This window comes from Alosa sapidissima, chromosome 5 (genome assembly GCF_018492685.1).
Source record: "Alosa sapidissima isolate fAloSap1 chromosome 5, fAloSap1.pri, whole genome shotgun sequence".
Taxonomy (NCBI): Eukaryota; Metazoa; Chordata; class Actinopteri; order Clupeiformes; family Clupeidae; genus Alosa; species Alosa sapidissima.
In genome coordinates, this window is record NC_055961.1 from 37396190 (window position 1) to 37414515 (window position 18326).

General features: G+C 40.2%; 1 protein-coding gene across 3 annotated transcripts in view; it reads right to left on the reverse strand.

Moving 5' to 3' along the window:
* The window catches only part of LOC121708556 (sodium/calcium exchanger 2-like), a 143808-nt gene that overhangs the window by 7051 nt on the left and 118431 nt on the right, over positions 1–18326 (reverse strand). For all 3 annotated transcript variants that reach the window (XM_042091290.1, XM_042091291.1, XM_042091292.1), the window contains 5 exons: positions 16762–17211; positions 16249–16613; positions 11678–11781; positions 2694–2711; positions 897–1009 (listed from right to left, as the gene is read on the reverse strand). In XM_042091290.1, coding sequence (XP_041947224.1) covers positions 897–1009; positions 2694–2711; positions 11678–11781; positions 16249–16613; positions 16762–17211 — 1050 coding nt within the window. The remainder of the gene's footprint in view (positions 1–896; positions 1010–2693; positions 2712–11677; positions 11782–16248; positions 16614–16761; positions 17212–18326) is intronic.

An 18326-nucleotide genomic window follows, 5' to 3' on the forward strand; every position in this document is an offset into this window, starting at 1 on the left:
ACGTAGGCCTCCTACTGGTGGGCCATCGAATAGAGTTATGTTTCCAAAATAATTCTGGTAAAATTCTGGTCGTCGGCTTGGTCTGTGGTCCCTATAGCAGTAGTTTCTGAGGTAAATGCATTAGATTTTTTAGATTCAGATTTTTTAAAAGTACATTTTTGGGGCTTTTTGCCTTTATTATGATAGGATAGTGAGAGACTGACATGAAGTAAGTGGGAGAGAGAGATGGGGTCCCCGTAGGCACCTGGAGTGCGTGTGTGTGCATGTCTGTGCGTGCCTGTGTGTGCCGATGTGTGTGTGTGCAGGTGTACTTTGTGTGTGAGTGTGTCTTTATGTCTGTGTGTGCGTGTGTGTGCATGTGTGCATGTGAACTGTGTGTGTGTGTGTGTGTGTGCATGTGCGTGCCTGTGTGCCTGTGTGTGTGTGAGTGTGCATGCGCGCCTGTGTGTGTGTGTGTGTGTGTGTGAGAGAGTGTGTGCATGTACGTGCCTGTGTGTGTGTGTGTGAGTGTGCGCCTGTGTGTGTGTGTGTGTGTGTGTGTGTGTGTGTGTGTGTGTGTGTTTGTGTGCGTGTGTGTGGCTGAAATGGCGCCTCATGACTGTAATTCCAAGAATTACAGTCAGAGATAAAGTACCTGCGATTACAACACCTTGTTGTTGCTTTTTCATTTTTAACTAGGTTGCACTATACCTCAAATGAGTGGATATGGGATGGGTTGACATGGCCCCTTGAGACCAACATACGAAAAAAAGTTGGTCATCCTAGGCCCTATGGTTCTTGTGATATTCACAAAAAAACTGTGTCCTGTGTAAGCTCACATGCTTTTATTATTCCTCACACATTTTTTATTCTTTCACGCATGCCTGAGTTGCAGTTGTAAACAATCATAAACTCACTTTCAATTCAGTGGATTCTTCTATGATGACCTTTAGACGGCTGTGCTCTCCCAGGACAGGCTTCCCCATCTCAGCTATCCTCCTTGCTTCCTCCTCCTCTGGGCTAGGTGCATCTGTGTGAGGAGATACAAATGTATTTCTAAATCTGTGTGTCATTAACAACAAATATTAAACAAGTTACAAATGACATCTGCCATACAATAACACAAAACTCCTTATATGACAGGTCAGGTCTCATTTAAATAAAAATACAAGCACTGCAATTATTTATTGATTATTCAATTAGCTGTCAACTATTAAAATGATTGCCAACTATAGTTTGAGTAATGTAAAAAAAAAAAAAAAAAAAAAAACTCATGGCGCATGTCGTGTAGCACTAAATGCTCTTTGTCCACACTGAATCCATTAAATATGCCCTTCTATTGTGTCATATTTCTCATTCAAAGTAACAAAGTGGTATACCTAAGGGTGTCCATTTTAAGCTTTGTTCTTTTCCTGTTTCCTGTTCTTTCCTCTATGCCCTGATGAAGGCCAATATGGCCGTAACGCGTAGGCCCATATGCTTTTAACCAGTTCTTGCCATGATAAATTAAAGGCTTTGTTATACTTTTACAACCTCAGAGTGCCTCTGCAAATTTTCTTTTCTTTTCTAACAAAGTAGTACTGTATCTTTTGAAAGCAGCCTGTGCGTATGATTAGCCTGACATTGCCATACTCAATTCTGTGAGTCTGATACTACACCATTGGGACACGTTTCAACATGGGGGCTCATGAGCATTAGATTAGATTCAACTTTATTGTCATATGCCAACATGCCAACAGAGTGTAGCACTGTAACTGTCTGCTGCTTTAGCTGTCATAGTTATCACTTCAGTTGCTTGTTCTTACTGAAACGTGGATTAGACCAGAGAACACTGCCATACCTTTCAAATTATACTTGGTGGTTATTTATCACCCTCCAGGACCACAAGGCAGCTTGGTGCATGAATTGAACATTCATTTACATTCGAGAAAGCATGGTAACTTTGAGTAAGACATGCTGATGTTGCTTTCCATCCACCTTTTTAATGTGCATTTTGCCATTTTTAATAAGAAATACTGACTGGAAACACTTAAGATGTGCATAGAAATGTAATTTTTATTACACATTCCTGTGTAGTGGTAGATGTGTTATTTTGGAGAAGGAGGAGCAGTGTGATCTATCTCTCCAAATAGCCCATTCAAACAGAGCATTTTCAGAGACGAAGGGATAGAAAAATATCCCAGAAAGCTTAGTGAACAATGAATGCAGCAACCAATATTAGGCCTACATTTGTTTAAATGTGAAGAACGTCTTTGTCACAAGGAGTTTTTGTTTGTTGATGTCAAAACACATTTTTAAAATGTTTGTGGATCATTGCATGCTATTACAAATAATATTGAGACATACATCTGTGGCATTGTGGTAAAAAAGACAATAAAAATGTTGTTTTATACCTGCTATGGCCACATGCATAAAATAAACAATTTTATACTTTGGATCAAAACTTCTAGATAAATGAATTATTAGTAATCAATTAATACATTTTCCCTTCTTTATCGTGGTCTCTATTCAATCGATATCAATGGAAAAGCAAAGCAATCAGGTGACCATTTATCATCTGTGGTACAATTATTTGATTGTAAAATAGTTGCTAAGATCTGTAATGCAAGAATCACACACAAATTCACACTGACGTTGGCAGACCACAAGGATAGGTATTCTTGAGAACAAAATTAGAAATAAAATAAGATAAAAATCAGTGCAACAATTCTTACCCTGATTAAGCAGTAGATCTGCAGACAGAATAAGTAGATCAGCAATATTAAAAAAGAGATGTGATTTCATTGTGCAATATGGTAAATATGATTTACACACAGTTTATTGACAATTATTGGGAGGGAGCAACCTTTGATTCCTCTGGTAAAAATAAACAAAATTGACAGTATTTCAAATTTATATTTTCAATAGAAACATGGTTTATGCAGTGATTGGTGACTATCACCCAAACTGGACCACAAAACAATTTGACAATATTCTGTATCAATCATAGGATTTCTTGCACACATACAGACACACACAAAGACATGGACAGATTATCATGACCACGGGCCTGGACACAAACTCACCCCACCCTCAACACACACACACACACCTACATGAATAACACTTGATGAGCCTATCTACATAGGTGGGTTCTGAGGTACAAAATGTATTATTGCTAGTCTAGTCTATCCTGGACGCAAACCATCACAGCCTATTTTCTTGAACTATCCAACATCCAAAGTAATGTTAGCCAGCCTACAGTATATCAACATAGCCTACTGATACAGATTACATTAGGTGTGTGTTTTCCAATATATGACAGGTAACAATTACATTACTATAGATTAAGATTTAGATACCTGATCCCAGTCCATTACAAAGAGAAACTTGTATTCACCAATCAGAAGTTCATGATAGTTATATGTGTGTCATGCTTTTGTTTGTGCGTGCTAAATATATTTATGTTCGCAATGATTCATCCATTTGCTGAAGAACACTTTCTTCTCGTTAACAGTTAGAACTATTAAGAAAAGATGTAATGTTATCTAATAATATGATAGGAAACAAAGTTGGCATTTCCCAGCAAGCTTTGCTCCATATATTTCGAAAAGAACACAGCTAAAAAAATGAAAAAGTGATGGGTATAAATAAAACATTTTTGATAAACATATTAAGTTCTTAAGCAATTCAATATGGATACAGTACTTATAGGCTATGATGAAAACACTAAATCTAATAGGTGGAAAGGCGGTACACTACGAGGGGCCGTCTAGGCCTTAATTCATACTTGGTCTTACACACACCATCATAATCTTGCACATACACCACTATACTCATGCACACTCACTATTATAGTCATTTTACATGTATGTATGAGAGGGTATAGTCGTGTATGTGAGAGAGTATAGTAGTGTATGTGAAGGAGTATAGTAGTAAATGTGAGAGAGTATAGTAGTGTATGTGAGAGAGTAAAGAGTATAGTAGTGTATGTGAGAGAGTATAGTAGTGTATGTGAGAGAGTTTAGTAGTACATGTGAGAGAATATAGTAGTGTATGTGAGACTATAGTAGTGTATGTGAGAGAGTATAGTCGTATATGTGAGAGACTATAGTGTATGTGAGAGAGTATAGTAGTGTATGTGAGGGAGAGTATAGTAGTGTATGCGAGAGAGTATACTAGTGTAGGCTATGCATGAGAGTATAGTAGTGTATGCGAGAGAGTTTAGTAGTGTATGCGAGAGAGTATAATAGTGTATGCGAGAGAGTTTAGTAGTGTATGCGAGAAGGTATAGTAGTGAATGCAAGAGAGTATAGTAGTGAATGTGAGAGAGTGGTGTATGCGAGAGAGTATAGTAGTATATGTGAGAGAGTATAGTGGTGTATGTGAGAGAGTATATTGGTGTGTGTGAGAGTTTGCATGAAACGGAAGGGAGTTTGCATGAAACAGAAGGAGTTTGATTTCTCAGTTCCTGATTGGTTTGTCAATGTCACTTCTCTCTAGCTAGCCAATTAAAATCAAGGAAAGGGCGGGACCTACACTGTCAACAATGTTCGTGTAGACTTAGTGGTGGAGGAAAAAATCAGCCAAGTCCTATGTGACTAAATATTAAACTACTACTGCAAACCGAATGCAAATTAGGCTACAAAGACATGAGGGGTGCCTATTCTATTGTAATTACCTAGGCTACCAGCTCCTTTTGTCTGGCGAAGTCATATTTTAGTGAACTGAGTCCTGAAAAATTGCTGCGGGACCTAGCATTTACACTGTCAACAAAGTTTGCATAACGTTAGTGGTGGTGGTGGTGGGGGGGGGGGGGGATAAGCCAAGTCCTATGTGACTAAATATTAAACTGCTACTGCAAACCGAATCCGAATGCAAATTACAAAGACACAAGGGGTGACATATTCTATTGTAATGCCAGCTCCTTTTGTCTGGCGAAATCATATTTTAGTGAACTGAGTCCTAAAAGATTGCCATTTCAGTTAGCTAGTTAGTTAGCATTAAAGGTCCAGTATGTAGGAAATCATGGAAAATAAACTGTAACCATTCCAAAAATGATCACCATATGTTGTCAGAGAGTAAGGAAACACGATGAATTGAACTAATGGCTTATTTGACAACATAACTCTAACACATAAAACCCCGTAAAACCCATGAAAAAAAATGAGTTACGGGACGGAATCTCTTGGAATTTTCGTTTATGTTTTGAACGATTAATTCTGGAATAGAGTATTAATAATGGGCTAGCGCGTCCTCCTATTTGGGTTGCCAAATTAGCAAAGGCCAACTGTCAACAGCTGTCAGTTGTAGTCATGAACGCCTATGAGAGGCAGGGGAATTTCCAAATTTAAAACAAGAAACAAATTAAGTGGACATCGGAGGAGCTTCCTGAGATGGTGACGTCTTCGTCAAACGAAGAATATCAAGTCTGACGCAGAGCTGGCCATATTTCTCCACAACAGGTAGCCTAGGCTAAACTTCATCTGCATCGCTAACTTCAGCTAAATATGTTACGTTGGTTAGAGAGGTATTTTTTGTTTTCACTGTTTCCGTAATGTGTAGCTGGGTCATGGTTGGAGAAACGTTAAAGCAGCTGCAGGTCAACTAACGTTAGCTAAGACTACGTTTATACGGTGACGATGAAAAGAGAAGACGCAGAAGTGTCGTCTCGTCTTCATTTTTTTATTCGCGTTTAGACGAGCATTCTCAGGGGGAAATCTATGTTTATATGAAGACGCAAGAGTATGTGATATTCGATTGGATATGCATTCCAGACCGCTGGGTGGTGGTGTGATAGAACCCCGGTACATCACGCGCAGACATTCTAATTTGACAGTTTAGCCAGAGAGGTAATCAAGGATCTTTGGTTTAGCCGTTTAGACGGAGACGCAACCCGGGTCGTCTTCAAAACTCTACACTCTGGAAGGAGTCTTCAGATTTTTGCGTCTTCAAGCCCCGATGGCGGGGTCGCCGTGTAAACGAAAGGCATTTATGATAAAATATTTTGTCGTCTTCCTTCGCAATCGTTCTCGTATAAACGGCCCCTAAGTCTTCATTACATCTGGCAACCCAGAAGAGGCTCGCGTCTGGTAGTCTTGAGAACGTTCACCAGTGTTTTGATTTTGGCCTACAGAACGTTCGGTAACAATCCCACAAATCGCACCTTTAAGCCAGGCAGCAAAGACATGCTGCTGGTAGATAGTTTGGTAACCTAGCAACAATAAACACTTCTATAGGGAGGGAAAGTAATCTCATCGCCATCTAGTGGTTGCGTTCCTAGAGTTTAGCGGAGTGGATGGGATTTTTTTTTTAAAATATATATATCTCGGTGCACATTGGGATCTTAATTTAAAGGAGAATTCCGGTGTGATATTGACCTAAAGTGTATTGAAACATGATACCGAGTGTGAACGTATATCTCATAGCCCATCTTGGCTTGTCCCCTGCACTCCAAAATCTGGCGCTAGTTAGCCGATGCTACCAACAGCTTTTTCAATAGTGGTGCTTCGGCATCGGGCTAGCCATGCAAATAAATCACTTCAGCAACTGGAATCCATGCATTTCCACTGAATTATTTTTGGAATCTGATCCCTTATCATACCTGTTCATTCTTACTCGTTGCTCGACTTATCGTGACTAAATTCAAGATGGCTGCAAACGCTAAACTTCGTGAAGATACTGTCTGTATAAATCGTCTTGTAAGTAAACTACCAGTGCTTTTTCAAAGTTCTCAATGTCTCGTTTTACATGTCAGGGCCCTCGGAAGTCTACCAATGAAGTGTGGAGATACATTGAGCCTCGTAAATGGGTGTAAAACAGTGATTTATTTGCATGGCTAGCCCGATGCCAAAGCACCACTATTGAAAAAGCTGTTGGTAGCATCGGCTAACTAGCGCCAGATTGTGGAGTGCAGGGGACAAGCCGAGATGGGCTATGAGACATACGTTCATGTTTCAATACACTTTAGGTCAATATCACACCGGAATTCTCCTTTAATGCCTTCCATATGTTAGGCACTGGGGTCACCACTATTGCTTCAAGTGTTCATACCTTATTTTTAGGATCAGTTGAATTGTTTTGAGTTTTTGTCGTAACACGGTGATAATGAACTACAGCTGCATGTGAAGTCACATGTTTGGGCGCTTAATCTCTAACTGATCAATAGGCAATTTGCTTAACTGGCTTAACATATTTTTGTAATAATGGAACGTGATGTAAACCGCGTGGTGATAACCTTTATGTCAGGATAACTGGTGTTGTGCTTCTACTCACATGAAGAGCTAGCTGTAAGTGTTAAGTGTCAATGCTAACCAGGCTAATAAACAAACCATGCCGTGAGTAACGTTGAAGGGTAAAGTCACGTGACTTCTTTTGTAGTTTGTTTATGAAACAAAAGGAGCAATTTCGATTTTCTTAAATAAGGCAAAATAGGGTCTGACATTTTCACAGTTAGAATATTATTACTGTATAGACACTGACAATATTTTTGGTGGATAACATCGCTCATTTGGCTTCACAATATTTTTTTTTTAAAATAGGTCTATGGGACTTAACATTGGAGCTGCTCTTCGATAGGAACGCAACCACTTGGGGCGCAGGTTTTCACTTTCCCTCCCTATACTCTTTGACTTGATCCGCAGCACTATGAAAGGAGCGCTGTCTGGAGCTCTGTTCTAGAATCTTTGGCTGCTAGTGCAAAAATAGCGATGTGGACACAGGCTCACGAGTCACTTGCAACAGCAGACAAGGTTACCAAAAACGTCTGCCAGCCAAACTGTAATGCACGTCCTTTTTGGAATGTTGCTGGAATGCTAGCTAACTGGCTAACTGCAATGGCAGCAATCTTTCAGATCTCAGTTCACTAAAATATGACTTCGCCAGACAAAAGGAGCTGGTAGCCTAGGCTATTAGGCTACAATAGAATAGGCACCCCTCATGTCTTTGTAGCCTAATTTGCATTCGGTTTGCAGTAGTAGTTTAATATTTAGTCACATACATGGATTTCTATGGAACGTCACGAAAACATGCGTGCGCAACCAAGAGGCAGAAAGCACCATAGAACAGCATAGAGCAATGCAAAAGAGCAAAAGAATAAAATGAGTTTTTGTGCGGAAAACGGCACCAATTCGAAATCACGATGGTTAGAGAATGTTAAATATGTTCAATATCCCTAACGGAATGCATGTCTTCGCCAAAAATGACAAAATACGATGTTATAGTAATAATCCAAATGAACGTCAAACTTTGAAATATAGTCTGAAATGAGATGTTATTATCATTGAGACAACAGGGGTATACAAAAAAATCCGAATGTAGCTTACAGCAGCCGACTAGTCATCTAGTGGTTGCGTTCCTAGAGTTTAGCGGAGTGGATGGGATTTTTTTTAAATATATCTCGGTGCACATTGGGATCTTAATTTAATGCCTTCCATATGTTAGGCACTGGGGTCACCTCTATTGCTTCAAGTGGTCATACCTTATTTTTAGGATCAGTTGAATTGTTTTGAGTTTTTGTCGTAACATGGTGATAAGGAACTACAGCTGCATGTTTGGGCGCTTAATCTCTAACTGATCAATACGCAATTTGCTTAACTGGCTTAACATATTTTTGTAATAACGGAACGTGATGTAAACCGTGTGGTGATAACCTTTATGTCAGGATAACTGGTGTTGTGCTTCTACTCACATGAAGAGCTAGCTGTAAGTGTTAAAGGGACACCAGGCAACGTTTTCGTGTTAATTAATCATCTTCGTAAGTCGGTATATGGTTAAATGACTCATTACGGGGCGAATGAAGGCTCTCTCGCCCGCCCCTACTGCCTGTAGGAAGAATATCCCACTTGCAAGTTCGGTGTATCCTACCCGCCGACCGAAGCAGGATCAGTTTACAGCACAAAGGCAGGCTAACGAAACGCTAGAGATTGTTGCAAACGTGTGTATAATGGCAGAGCCAGCGAAGAAGCAGCGAAAACCCTTGACGGAAGATGCAAAGAAAAGGAAAAGAACTTCAGACCGAGCGAGGGGGAGTTTCGTAGAGAAAAAGCATCAGGCTTGCCTGGTGTCCCTTTAAGTGTCAATGCTTACCAGGCTAATAAACAAACCATGCTACCGTGAGTAACGTTGAAGGGTAAAGTCACGTGACGTCTTTTGTAGTTCGTTTATGAAACAAAAGGAGCAATTTCGATTTTCTTAAATAAGGCAAAATAGGGTCTGACATTTTCACAGTTAGAATATTATTACTGTATAGACACTGAAAATATTTTTGGTGGATAACATCGCTCATTTGGCTTCACAATATTTTTTTTTAAAATAGGTCTATGGGACTTAACATTGGAGCTGCTCTTCGATAGGAACGCAACCACTTGGGGCGCAGGTTTTCACTTTCCCTCCCTATTTAGGTTAAGTTTATAACGTTGTGGACGGCCACCAAGCGTCTTCTGCCTCAAGGCTGCGCGCGCATCTAGTTTTGTTGGTAAACGGGAAACCCGTGTATAGGACTTGGCTGATTTTTTCCTCCACCACTAGGGGCCTGTACTACGAAGCGGGGTTACTGGCTTATCCGGGTAACTTCGAGAGTAACTTGATCACGTGTGGCGTAACTTCCCGATTAACCCGTACTACGAAAGCTGGATATGTTTTAACCGAGGTATGCTGCCATGGCAATTTACGCTGCATCTCAAACCTGCTCCGAGCAGGTTATGTTCTTGGTTAACCCGAGGTTTCCGTTAACCACCCCTCCACTAACAATTTCTCCCGAGACATGTCGGCGTACCTGGATGACCCATAGGCTACGACATTGGAGCGCAAATCGTGAGGGACTCTCTTCGCAGGAAGAGGGGTTTTAGAGACTGCCAGAAAATATATATAGCCTACCCGGATGATATTCTCTATGAAGATATAGATTGTCAGCCGAGGGAATTCGTTATCTTTGTCAGATGATCTAGGAAGACGTCTCATAGCAATGCCCGTACGTGGACATTCATGTATTCCATCGGTGATGCAAGAATACTGTAGGCTATGTCCGAAAATAAATGTTTTCATTGACTAGGCCTATATGTTTTCATAATTAAGAAATATTAATGCAAGCTATGACTATATAAACCTACTATTCTGAATAATGTGTTTGCGTTTCATTTTCACCTGCTGCCATGTGCGTTTGGCAATGGTGTTGCATCTGAAATGTTCACAGGATTAGGCATACACTAAATCAGTCAATGGGGGCTACTTAGACATTCAATTATCCTATTACTGTAATCTATATGCCCACTTCTAAATTGTGTTGCATCTGTAGGCATTTCTATGAACTCAAAATAGGCAATTTAATTATTTCAACTAATTTCAGACATTCCGCAAGCTATTAATCCTCTGTAACACATATTTGAAGAACATGTGGAAATAAAACTTTACTTTTAGGCATTTAGGCTACCCGATTTGCAATACCTTGCCTTGCTTTGTTCACTGCCGACGTATTTGATTTTTGTCGTAGAGTGGGTTTTAATTCCTCATAACTTGGCATAATAATTGTGCATTCCTCATCCGTAAAATAAGGTGATTGCGTCATCATTGAAAGTGGTGACTTGCGCTGCAACCCGCCCCTTTTATGTGAACACGCACAAACTCCAATTAGGTTAACTCCGGCTCAACAAATCAACTTCATAATCAGCGTCGTAGTACCGATTAACACCACTTAAGATAACCAGGTTTTGTCAACCCCGGTTTAACAAAGTAACCCTGGGTTACATCTGGGTAGGTTAAGCTCCCTTCGTAGTACAGGCCCCAAGTCTACACGAACATTGTTGACAGTGTAGGTCCCGCCACTTCCTTGATTTTAATTGGCTAGCTAGAGAGAAGTGACATTGACAAACCAATCAGGAACTGAGAAATCAAACTCCTTCCGTTTCATGCAAACTCCCTTCCGTTTCATGCAAACTCTCTCACAGACTCACACACACCACTATACTCTCTCACATACACCACTATACTCTCTCACATATACTACTATACTCTCTCGCATACACCACTATACTCTCTCACATTCACTACTATACTCTCTTGCATTCACTACTATACCTTCTCGCATACACTACTAAACTCTCTCACATAGCCTACACTACTAAACTCTCTCGCATACACTATTATACTCTCTCGCATACACTACTAAACTCTCTCGCATACACTACTATACTCTCCCTCACATACACTACTATACTCTCTCACATACACTACCAAACTCTCTCACATACACTACTATACTCTCTCACATACACTACTATAGTCTCTCACATACACTACTATATTCTCTCACATGTACTACTAAACTCTCTCACATACACTACTATACTCTCTCACATACACTACTATACTCTTTACTCTCTCACATACACTACTATACCTAGTATTCCTACTGAAAACAGAATATCAACATTTTAAACCCTTTACATTCATTCATATCAGAGCCCAATTTCCCCTTACAGTAATCCGTCTAGGCGTGCACGATTAAAATCCATGAAATTCTGGTATTAAGCATGCATTGTGGTAGCTAGTTTGAGGTGTGGGGCATGTGGAATTGAGCCACAAATTTATGGAAAAAGTAAATTCTGTTATTGTCAATGCTGTCATTGTTTACACAAATTAATGATAAGAGTTTAGCTCTTTTTCTACAACCCCCACCCCAACACACACACACACACACACACACACACACACACACACTGACCTGAAATTCCTCTTTTCAGCCATTTGGGTTCATCAAGGATAATGTAGAAATTTTCTTTTTTTTCATGCTCATCAATATTAATAATGCGTACCTTTAGTATACCACTGTGAAGAGAAGAGCTAAAGTCAGAGGTGTGAAATCAACATACTATCACACATAGACAGACCGACAGGCAGACTGACAGACAGTCACTAGCCACACAAATAAGGCTGGTGGAATCTGGTTAAAGTACAATGTGTTAAACTCTGCAGCACATACAATACACATACTAGAACAGTGTTTATCAAACTGTATGCCTGATGTGCTGCAGGAAAAAAATATATTCAGTTTCTATTGTCACTGATAGTTAACAATTGGCTGAAATTGTAGATCTAAATCACATTTCATGACGTTACTTCTAAACCTTACTGACTATTACTGTATAGTGTTTTGCGTTTTTGTCCATCTATAGATATAATTTGTACTGGTCAAGGAATGTTGCACCTGTGTGTAATAGCCAACCTCAAACACGGCATTACAACATAGCTGCATTCAGAAATAGCAAAACATTTTGTCCTAACTGCCATGGTTTATAGGTGAAAGGCTATGGGAAAACACTTAAAAAGGATGCCTAACCATGAACCTTACCCACCCCATTTTATCAGCAATAGACAGTCAGCAGAATACAATCAATATATGGTTTCACAAATAACCTGCAAACATTAATGTTTTTGATCGTGTGTGGGGTAAGGGCAATAAATAGCAATGAACATGCTGTTTTTGTCATCTTCATATATTTAATATCATGGTTGTGTCCTGTGAGATTTTCATACACAGTGCCCCTCCACATTTATTGACACCCCTGGAACCTGGAAGGGGAAATAAAAATACCTCACAAAGAAATATTATTTAACAAAAACAAAAAAAAAACAAGTGCCACAATTATTGGCACCCCTGCATTTAAAACTTTGTTAAGCCTCCCTTTGCCAATAAAACAGCTTGCAAACCTATGACATCCCATAAGGAGAATGCAAAGCAAGGGATTTGAGACTTTTCTCTTTAATAAATCTCTCCAGATCGTCCACATTCCTCAGCCCCCATGTGTGCATTCTCCTCTTTGACTTACCCCACTTTTTTTCTGTGGAGTTTCGATCAGTGGTCTGAGATGTAAATGGCAGAAGCTTGATTTTGTGTTCAAAATATTACCAACAGCCAATTGTATTGCTGTATTTGGTAAGGTCTGCTGTTTATTTTGATGTATGGTGTGTCATGTGTTGAGTGAAGAGTTTGTGAGATATTCCATCAAGACAAATAGGGTGTGAAGGTGGAGCGCTGTATGCAGAACGTACAGGTGTCTCAAAAATATATTGTGGAGAAGTTACCCCCCCGCCCCCCCATTTAATATTGGTGTTCATGAGTAAGCCATAATCATCAAGATTAAAACAAAAAATGGCTTAAAATATTGTACTTCTATTCACTATATCTAATGAATCTAGAGTATATGGAAAGATTCATTTTTTGAAAGAAATTAGGGGGGAAAATGAACTTTGCACAATATAAAATATTACACAATATTCTAATTTTTTGAGTCCCACCTGTAAATACAATTAAATCTCATGTGATTCCTTCATGCCAACTGTAGGACCCGACTTTAAAAATTCCAACCTCCAAAAAAAAGTTTGAGATAAGCTTGGAAAACAAATATGGATCCCCGAACTCTTTTAAGAGCTTTATTCCATTGATATACTATTTGCTAAATGTATTTGCTCGCAAAACACAACAGGTGGTCTGCCTAACACCACATGGTTATTATTTTAATTGTGGATAATTCTTAACATATACTCGTTGTTTGCTTCTTTTGTTGATAGATGTTTGATGAATAACTTAAAGGAACACGCCACCCAAAATCAGTAGTAATATATGTTCTTACCTTAACTTTCACGAGTTGAGTCATACCTCTCCCGCGTCGGTATGTGAACTCAAACGCTCTGGCGTGCGGCGCGAATGTGTTAGCATGTTGCTATGCTAGCGGGCTCTGCCGTAGCCGTAGAGGGAGTAAGATGGCATTAACCAAACACATCCACGTTTTCCCTACTTAAATACAGTTGCACAAGTAGTTGATTAAAAATGTTAGGTCACACAACATGAAACGTGACGATTTTCCAAGCGAATAAACAGGAGAACTACAATGTCTGGCGCAATAGCACTTGGGAGTAGCCTACTTCGACCTAGGTAGTAATATTAATTAACACCTAATTGTAGATCCTATCCACCACAGAGTTTAGAATCCATGCTTGATTGACCCCTCAGCCTCCCCCTCCCCTCTGAGCGAGAGGCACACTAGAGATGCACTGATGGGCTATTATTTCAACCATAACTGCATAGCAAAACTTAATCCATCCATCAGCAACGTTTTTTGACCAATTTTCCAAACCGCACCCGCCCGCCATTCCGCTGTGTTTTAATGTATATGGGATGCGGCGATATCAAACACATAGTAATTGTAGCCTTCAGGTAATAGGCATTTAAAAGAGAGACAGAGAGTGATATGACTCGTATGACTTCTACAAGCTCAATAGCATCCACAGCGGAAAAAAGAAGGTAAGAAAAAAAGTCGGAAAACTTAGAAGGCAAGCAAGCAAGTTTGGCGGTTATAATGTGAACATGCACGTTGTACTGTTGTGCGGTGGACTTTCGGAATGAATGGAGTCGGAGTTTCTTTAATATCGAGGCGCTAGTTTGTCCGATCATCATGAATTGCGCTGTCTGTCTGAAAAAGACACGCTCTCTTCCCATGCAGCCAAAATGAATGGGAGTCTTCAGAACAGGCTTGTCATTGTGTCACCCCGTCATGCCAGTGCGTAAAGTAATGTGAATGACTTGTTATTTTATCAAGGATTTCTTTCTTTTTGCAAAAAATAAAGTACAATAGGCATTAATTAGTAGGCCAGCAGCATGTTGAATTGATTGATTATGTGCCAAATTGCGTTTTTTATTACAATGATAAAATTGTAAAAGGACGTGACCGAAGCTGAGGCAAGCCTGGCAATAGGCCTATAGGCCCGACGGTAATTGTAAAGCAATTTACAAAAGATTCACTGAACAAAAATGCTGATGTGGTACATGAAAATTTAGCTAAAAATGTGGAGAATGCAATACAACCAAGCATTTTGGACGATAGGCTATATTGGCACACAGAATAGGCTAGGCAACAGGCCGATGTGCGTTGTATTTGGAGACTGTTTTGCGAGACAGAGACTGAGTTTGCTGCTGATATTCTGGGGATAGGCTACAACATAGCCAATGTAGGACTTTAGCCTTTTAATATATTTGCTGCATTGGATCAGTCTTTCTAGAAAGAACAGGCAAGAGCTTTCTAGCCTCATCAGCAGCTCCGCATCCCATATATATTAAAACACAGCGGATGGCGGGCGGGTGCGGTTTTGAAAATTGGTCAAAAAACTTTGCTGATGGATGGATTAAGTTTTGTTATGCAGTTATGGTTGAAATAATAGCCCATCAGCGCATCTCTAGTGTGTGTGCCTCTCTCTCGCTCAGAGGGGAGGGGGAGGCTGAGGGGTCGATCAAGCATTGGATAGGATCTACAATTAGGTTAATTAATATTACTACCTAGGTCGAAGTACTCCCAAGTGCTATTGCGCCAGACATTGTAGTTCTCCTGTTTATTCGCTTGGAAAATCATCACTTTTCATGTTGTGTGACCTAACATTTTTAATCAACTACTTGTGCAACTGTATTTAAGTAGGGAAAACGTGGATGTGTTTGATTAATGCCATCTTACTCCCTCTACGGCTTCAGCAGAGCCCGCTAGCATAGCAACATGCTAACACATTCGCGCCGCGCGCCAGAGAGTTTGAGTGCACATACCGACGCGGGAGAGGTATGACTCAACTCGTGAAAGTTAAGGTAAGAACATATATTACTACTGATTTTGGGTGGCGTGTTCCTTTAATTTAGTAGTTGATTGGATACGAAGGACAATTTTTCTAGTCATGCACATTTTTAATGACGTCACGTGCCGAGATAAGGAAGCACTCGCATGTTGGTGCATAGCCTACTTGAATTGGCATTTAGTTGGTCCACCACGCCTACTCTCGCTGTTTTACAGAAACAGGTCATGTTTCCCCATTCAAAAAAGCATAGCAATTAATGCACCCATGGCTTCCAATGCTCCTGCATGCCTTTCCCCCATTTGCACTCGTACCAGCAGTGCTGGACAAAGTGTGAGCACAATGGTCCTTATTTCCCCACTTTCATAAATAATTACATTTGTGGCTGGTCCTTGTGGGCAGACTTACTACATTGTGTTCAGGCCATGTGCTGTTAATATGGTCTCATTGTCAGATGGTCAGATGGAACATTATTCCTATATCAAATGCATGTGCTCAAGTAGCCTAAAGACAGAACATGTAATTTTTAAATGAGCTTTGTGAACAAACTGCATATTGAGGATGGATTGAGAATACAATATTGAGTAGAGTACATCTGGCTCTCACAGTTTGGTCGCAAGAGTTCATGGACATACTAATCAGTGTTATTAACTGAAATAGTTCCAAGCCTGACCCTCTTACCTTGTCACTTCATTGATGAATTCTAGCTCTCCCTGTGTCTGCTCGTAGTCTATGCCATGGCGGGCTGTTCCATCCTCTGTGTGATAAGGCACTGCAACAGTGCCCCTTACTCCTGAACTTCGTGTAACTGTCACTTCGATTGTGCCAGAACTTTCGCTGACCCTGAGTTCCTTCTGAACGAATGAAAAGATGCCAGCATGGTCATCATCCAAGATGGTCACCATTGCCAACTGAGGCTCTACCAGCCTGAGCTTACTGTTTTCTACCCCATCACTACTTGGGGGACCTTCTCCCTCTCGTAAGTTGTGCAGACGAACAAAGAAATGCTCATCCTCTTCAAACATTTCATCATCGATAATACCAACCTGAAGAGCAAAGAGACAGATGAGCAAAGAGTCTGTTCTTCCTCCGGCTATCTGGCAAACTAAATATAAGCGTAATTTATGTCATGTTATTTTTCTCATTCTAGTGGTTAAACATCTTTGGTACTTTTACTCCTTCAATTCATCTCACCTTGATCTCTTTCCTTGTCTCCCCTGGTTTGAACTCCAGTGTTCCATGTGTATACTGGTAGTCTGCCCCAGCATTGGCAGAGCCATTTTCTGTGTTGTAGTCCACAAGGCATGTACTGTTGTTTGTGCCTCTCTGAAATGTTACCCACAAACTGACAGTTCCACAATTTTCTGAGCACTGGTACTGCGCCTGTTCAAAGGCAATGCAACTGCAATTGGCCAAGTCCTGATCTTCAAGTGAGGATTCAGCAGCAGCTCGGCGAGCCTGACCAGCTGCTGCATACTTCTTTAGAACATTGCCGGCCCCAATCATCATGCGGGTAGCCTGAACACGGTAGAAAGCCCGACTTTTGCGCTGTGCCATCATTGTGGAGTAGTTTGCCATTTCAATTAATTGGTCAAGGTCTTTGTCTGGGTACTTCAACCGCAGGTCTTTAAGCATACGTATCACCTGTTTGGGAGAGAGAGCATGCACATATAATAGCTAAAGTCAACAGAAGCACAGAAAAAGTGATCGCAACAGCCTCAGTTGCTACCTATAACTACAAGGTAAAGGTAAAATCAAGTGTTAAGAGTGACTAACTAATTGTCCAACTCCACTCTCTCCCTCTCAGTGTGGTAGACATAATCATCTGGAGAATAAAGGTGATGGTACGTGGACACATACGTTTTGGACAATGTTGCCAAGATTACTGAAGAATGGTGCTTGGACACGTTCCCATGGGCAACAAATTTCTTAATGATTTTATTAGAATTTTTAGATCTTCCAATCAAATGACTAGTAGCCAATCATTTGACCACCTGAGAGTGTCTGAAAATTTGGTAACACTTTATGGCGGCCTTACATTGTACGATTTTGGTCTGTTTTCACAGTCGGTGACTAAATTTCCAAAGTTGGACAGAAATCATGGGAGTTGTACTGGAATCGTGGCGCGCTCCTGTCTACTAGATCGTTAAGTGTAAGGTGCCAATCTTAGCGGTTCTTAAGTCAGTCGGAGTCTTTTTCTTGTTTTGCCGTTGCGACAATATCAAACATGTTTCATATTACCGCAAGTCTTTCTAGTCGTGGCTCATGCAAATAGTGACGTGAACAATATAAAAACCAATAGTGACCTCTCTCCAACACCAAACAGGAAGGAGCAAAGTAGGCGACAGCTGTAGCAAGAGACCTAATGAAACCCATGAATATGATAATTTGTTATTTTGTTTCTTATACATCATTAGTCGGCTCTTCCACGTGACAGAACAACTCTATATTGGTTAGGGATGTCACGCATGAAACAATGCTGCAGAAACACGAAAATATGACTTTGAGTTTAGTAGGCTATCATTTCAGTTCTTGTTGATATCTATTGCACGATGGCTAATAATAATTTAAAGGAATATAGTTGCAGTCTTGCAAATAGTGACCCTGCAAGATCCCTAGTCATTGCAAAATCATAGTATGTGACTTAAAACTCTATTACTTGTCTTTAGATGTGAGAGGGTCTGAGACTGTAGTCTTTCAAAAATCTTTTCCAAATCTTTGCAAATCTTTCCAAGGTCGGTCAGTGTAAGGAGGGCTTT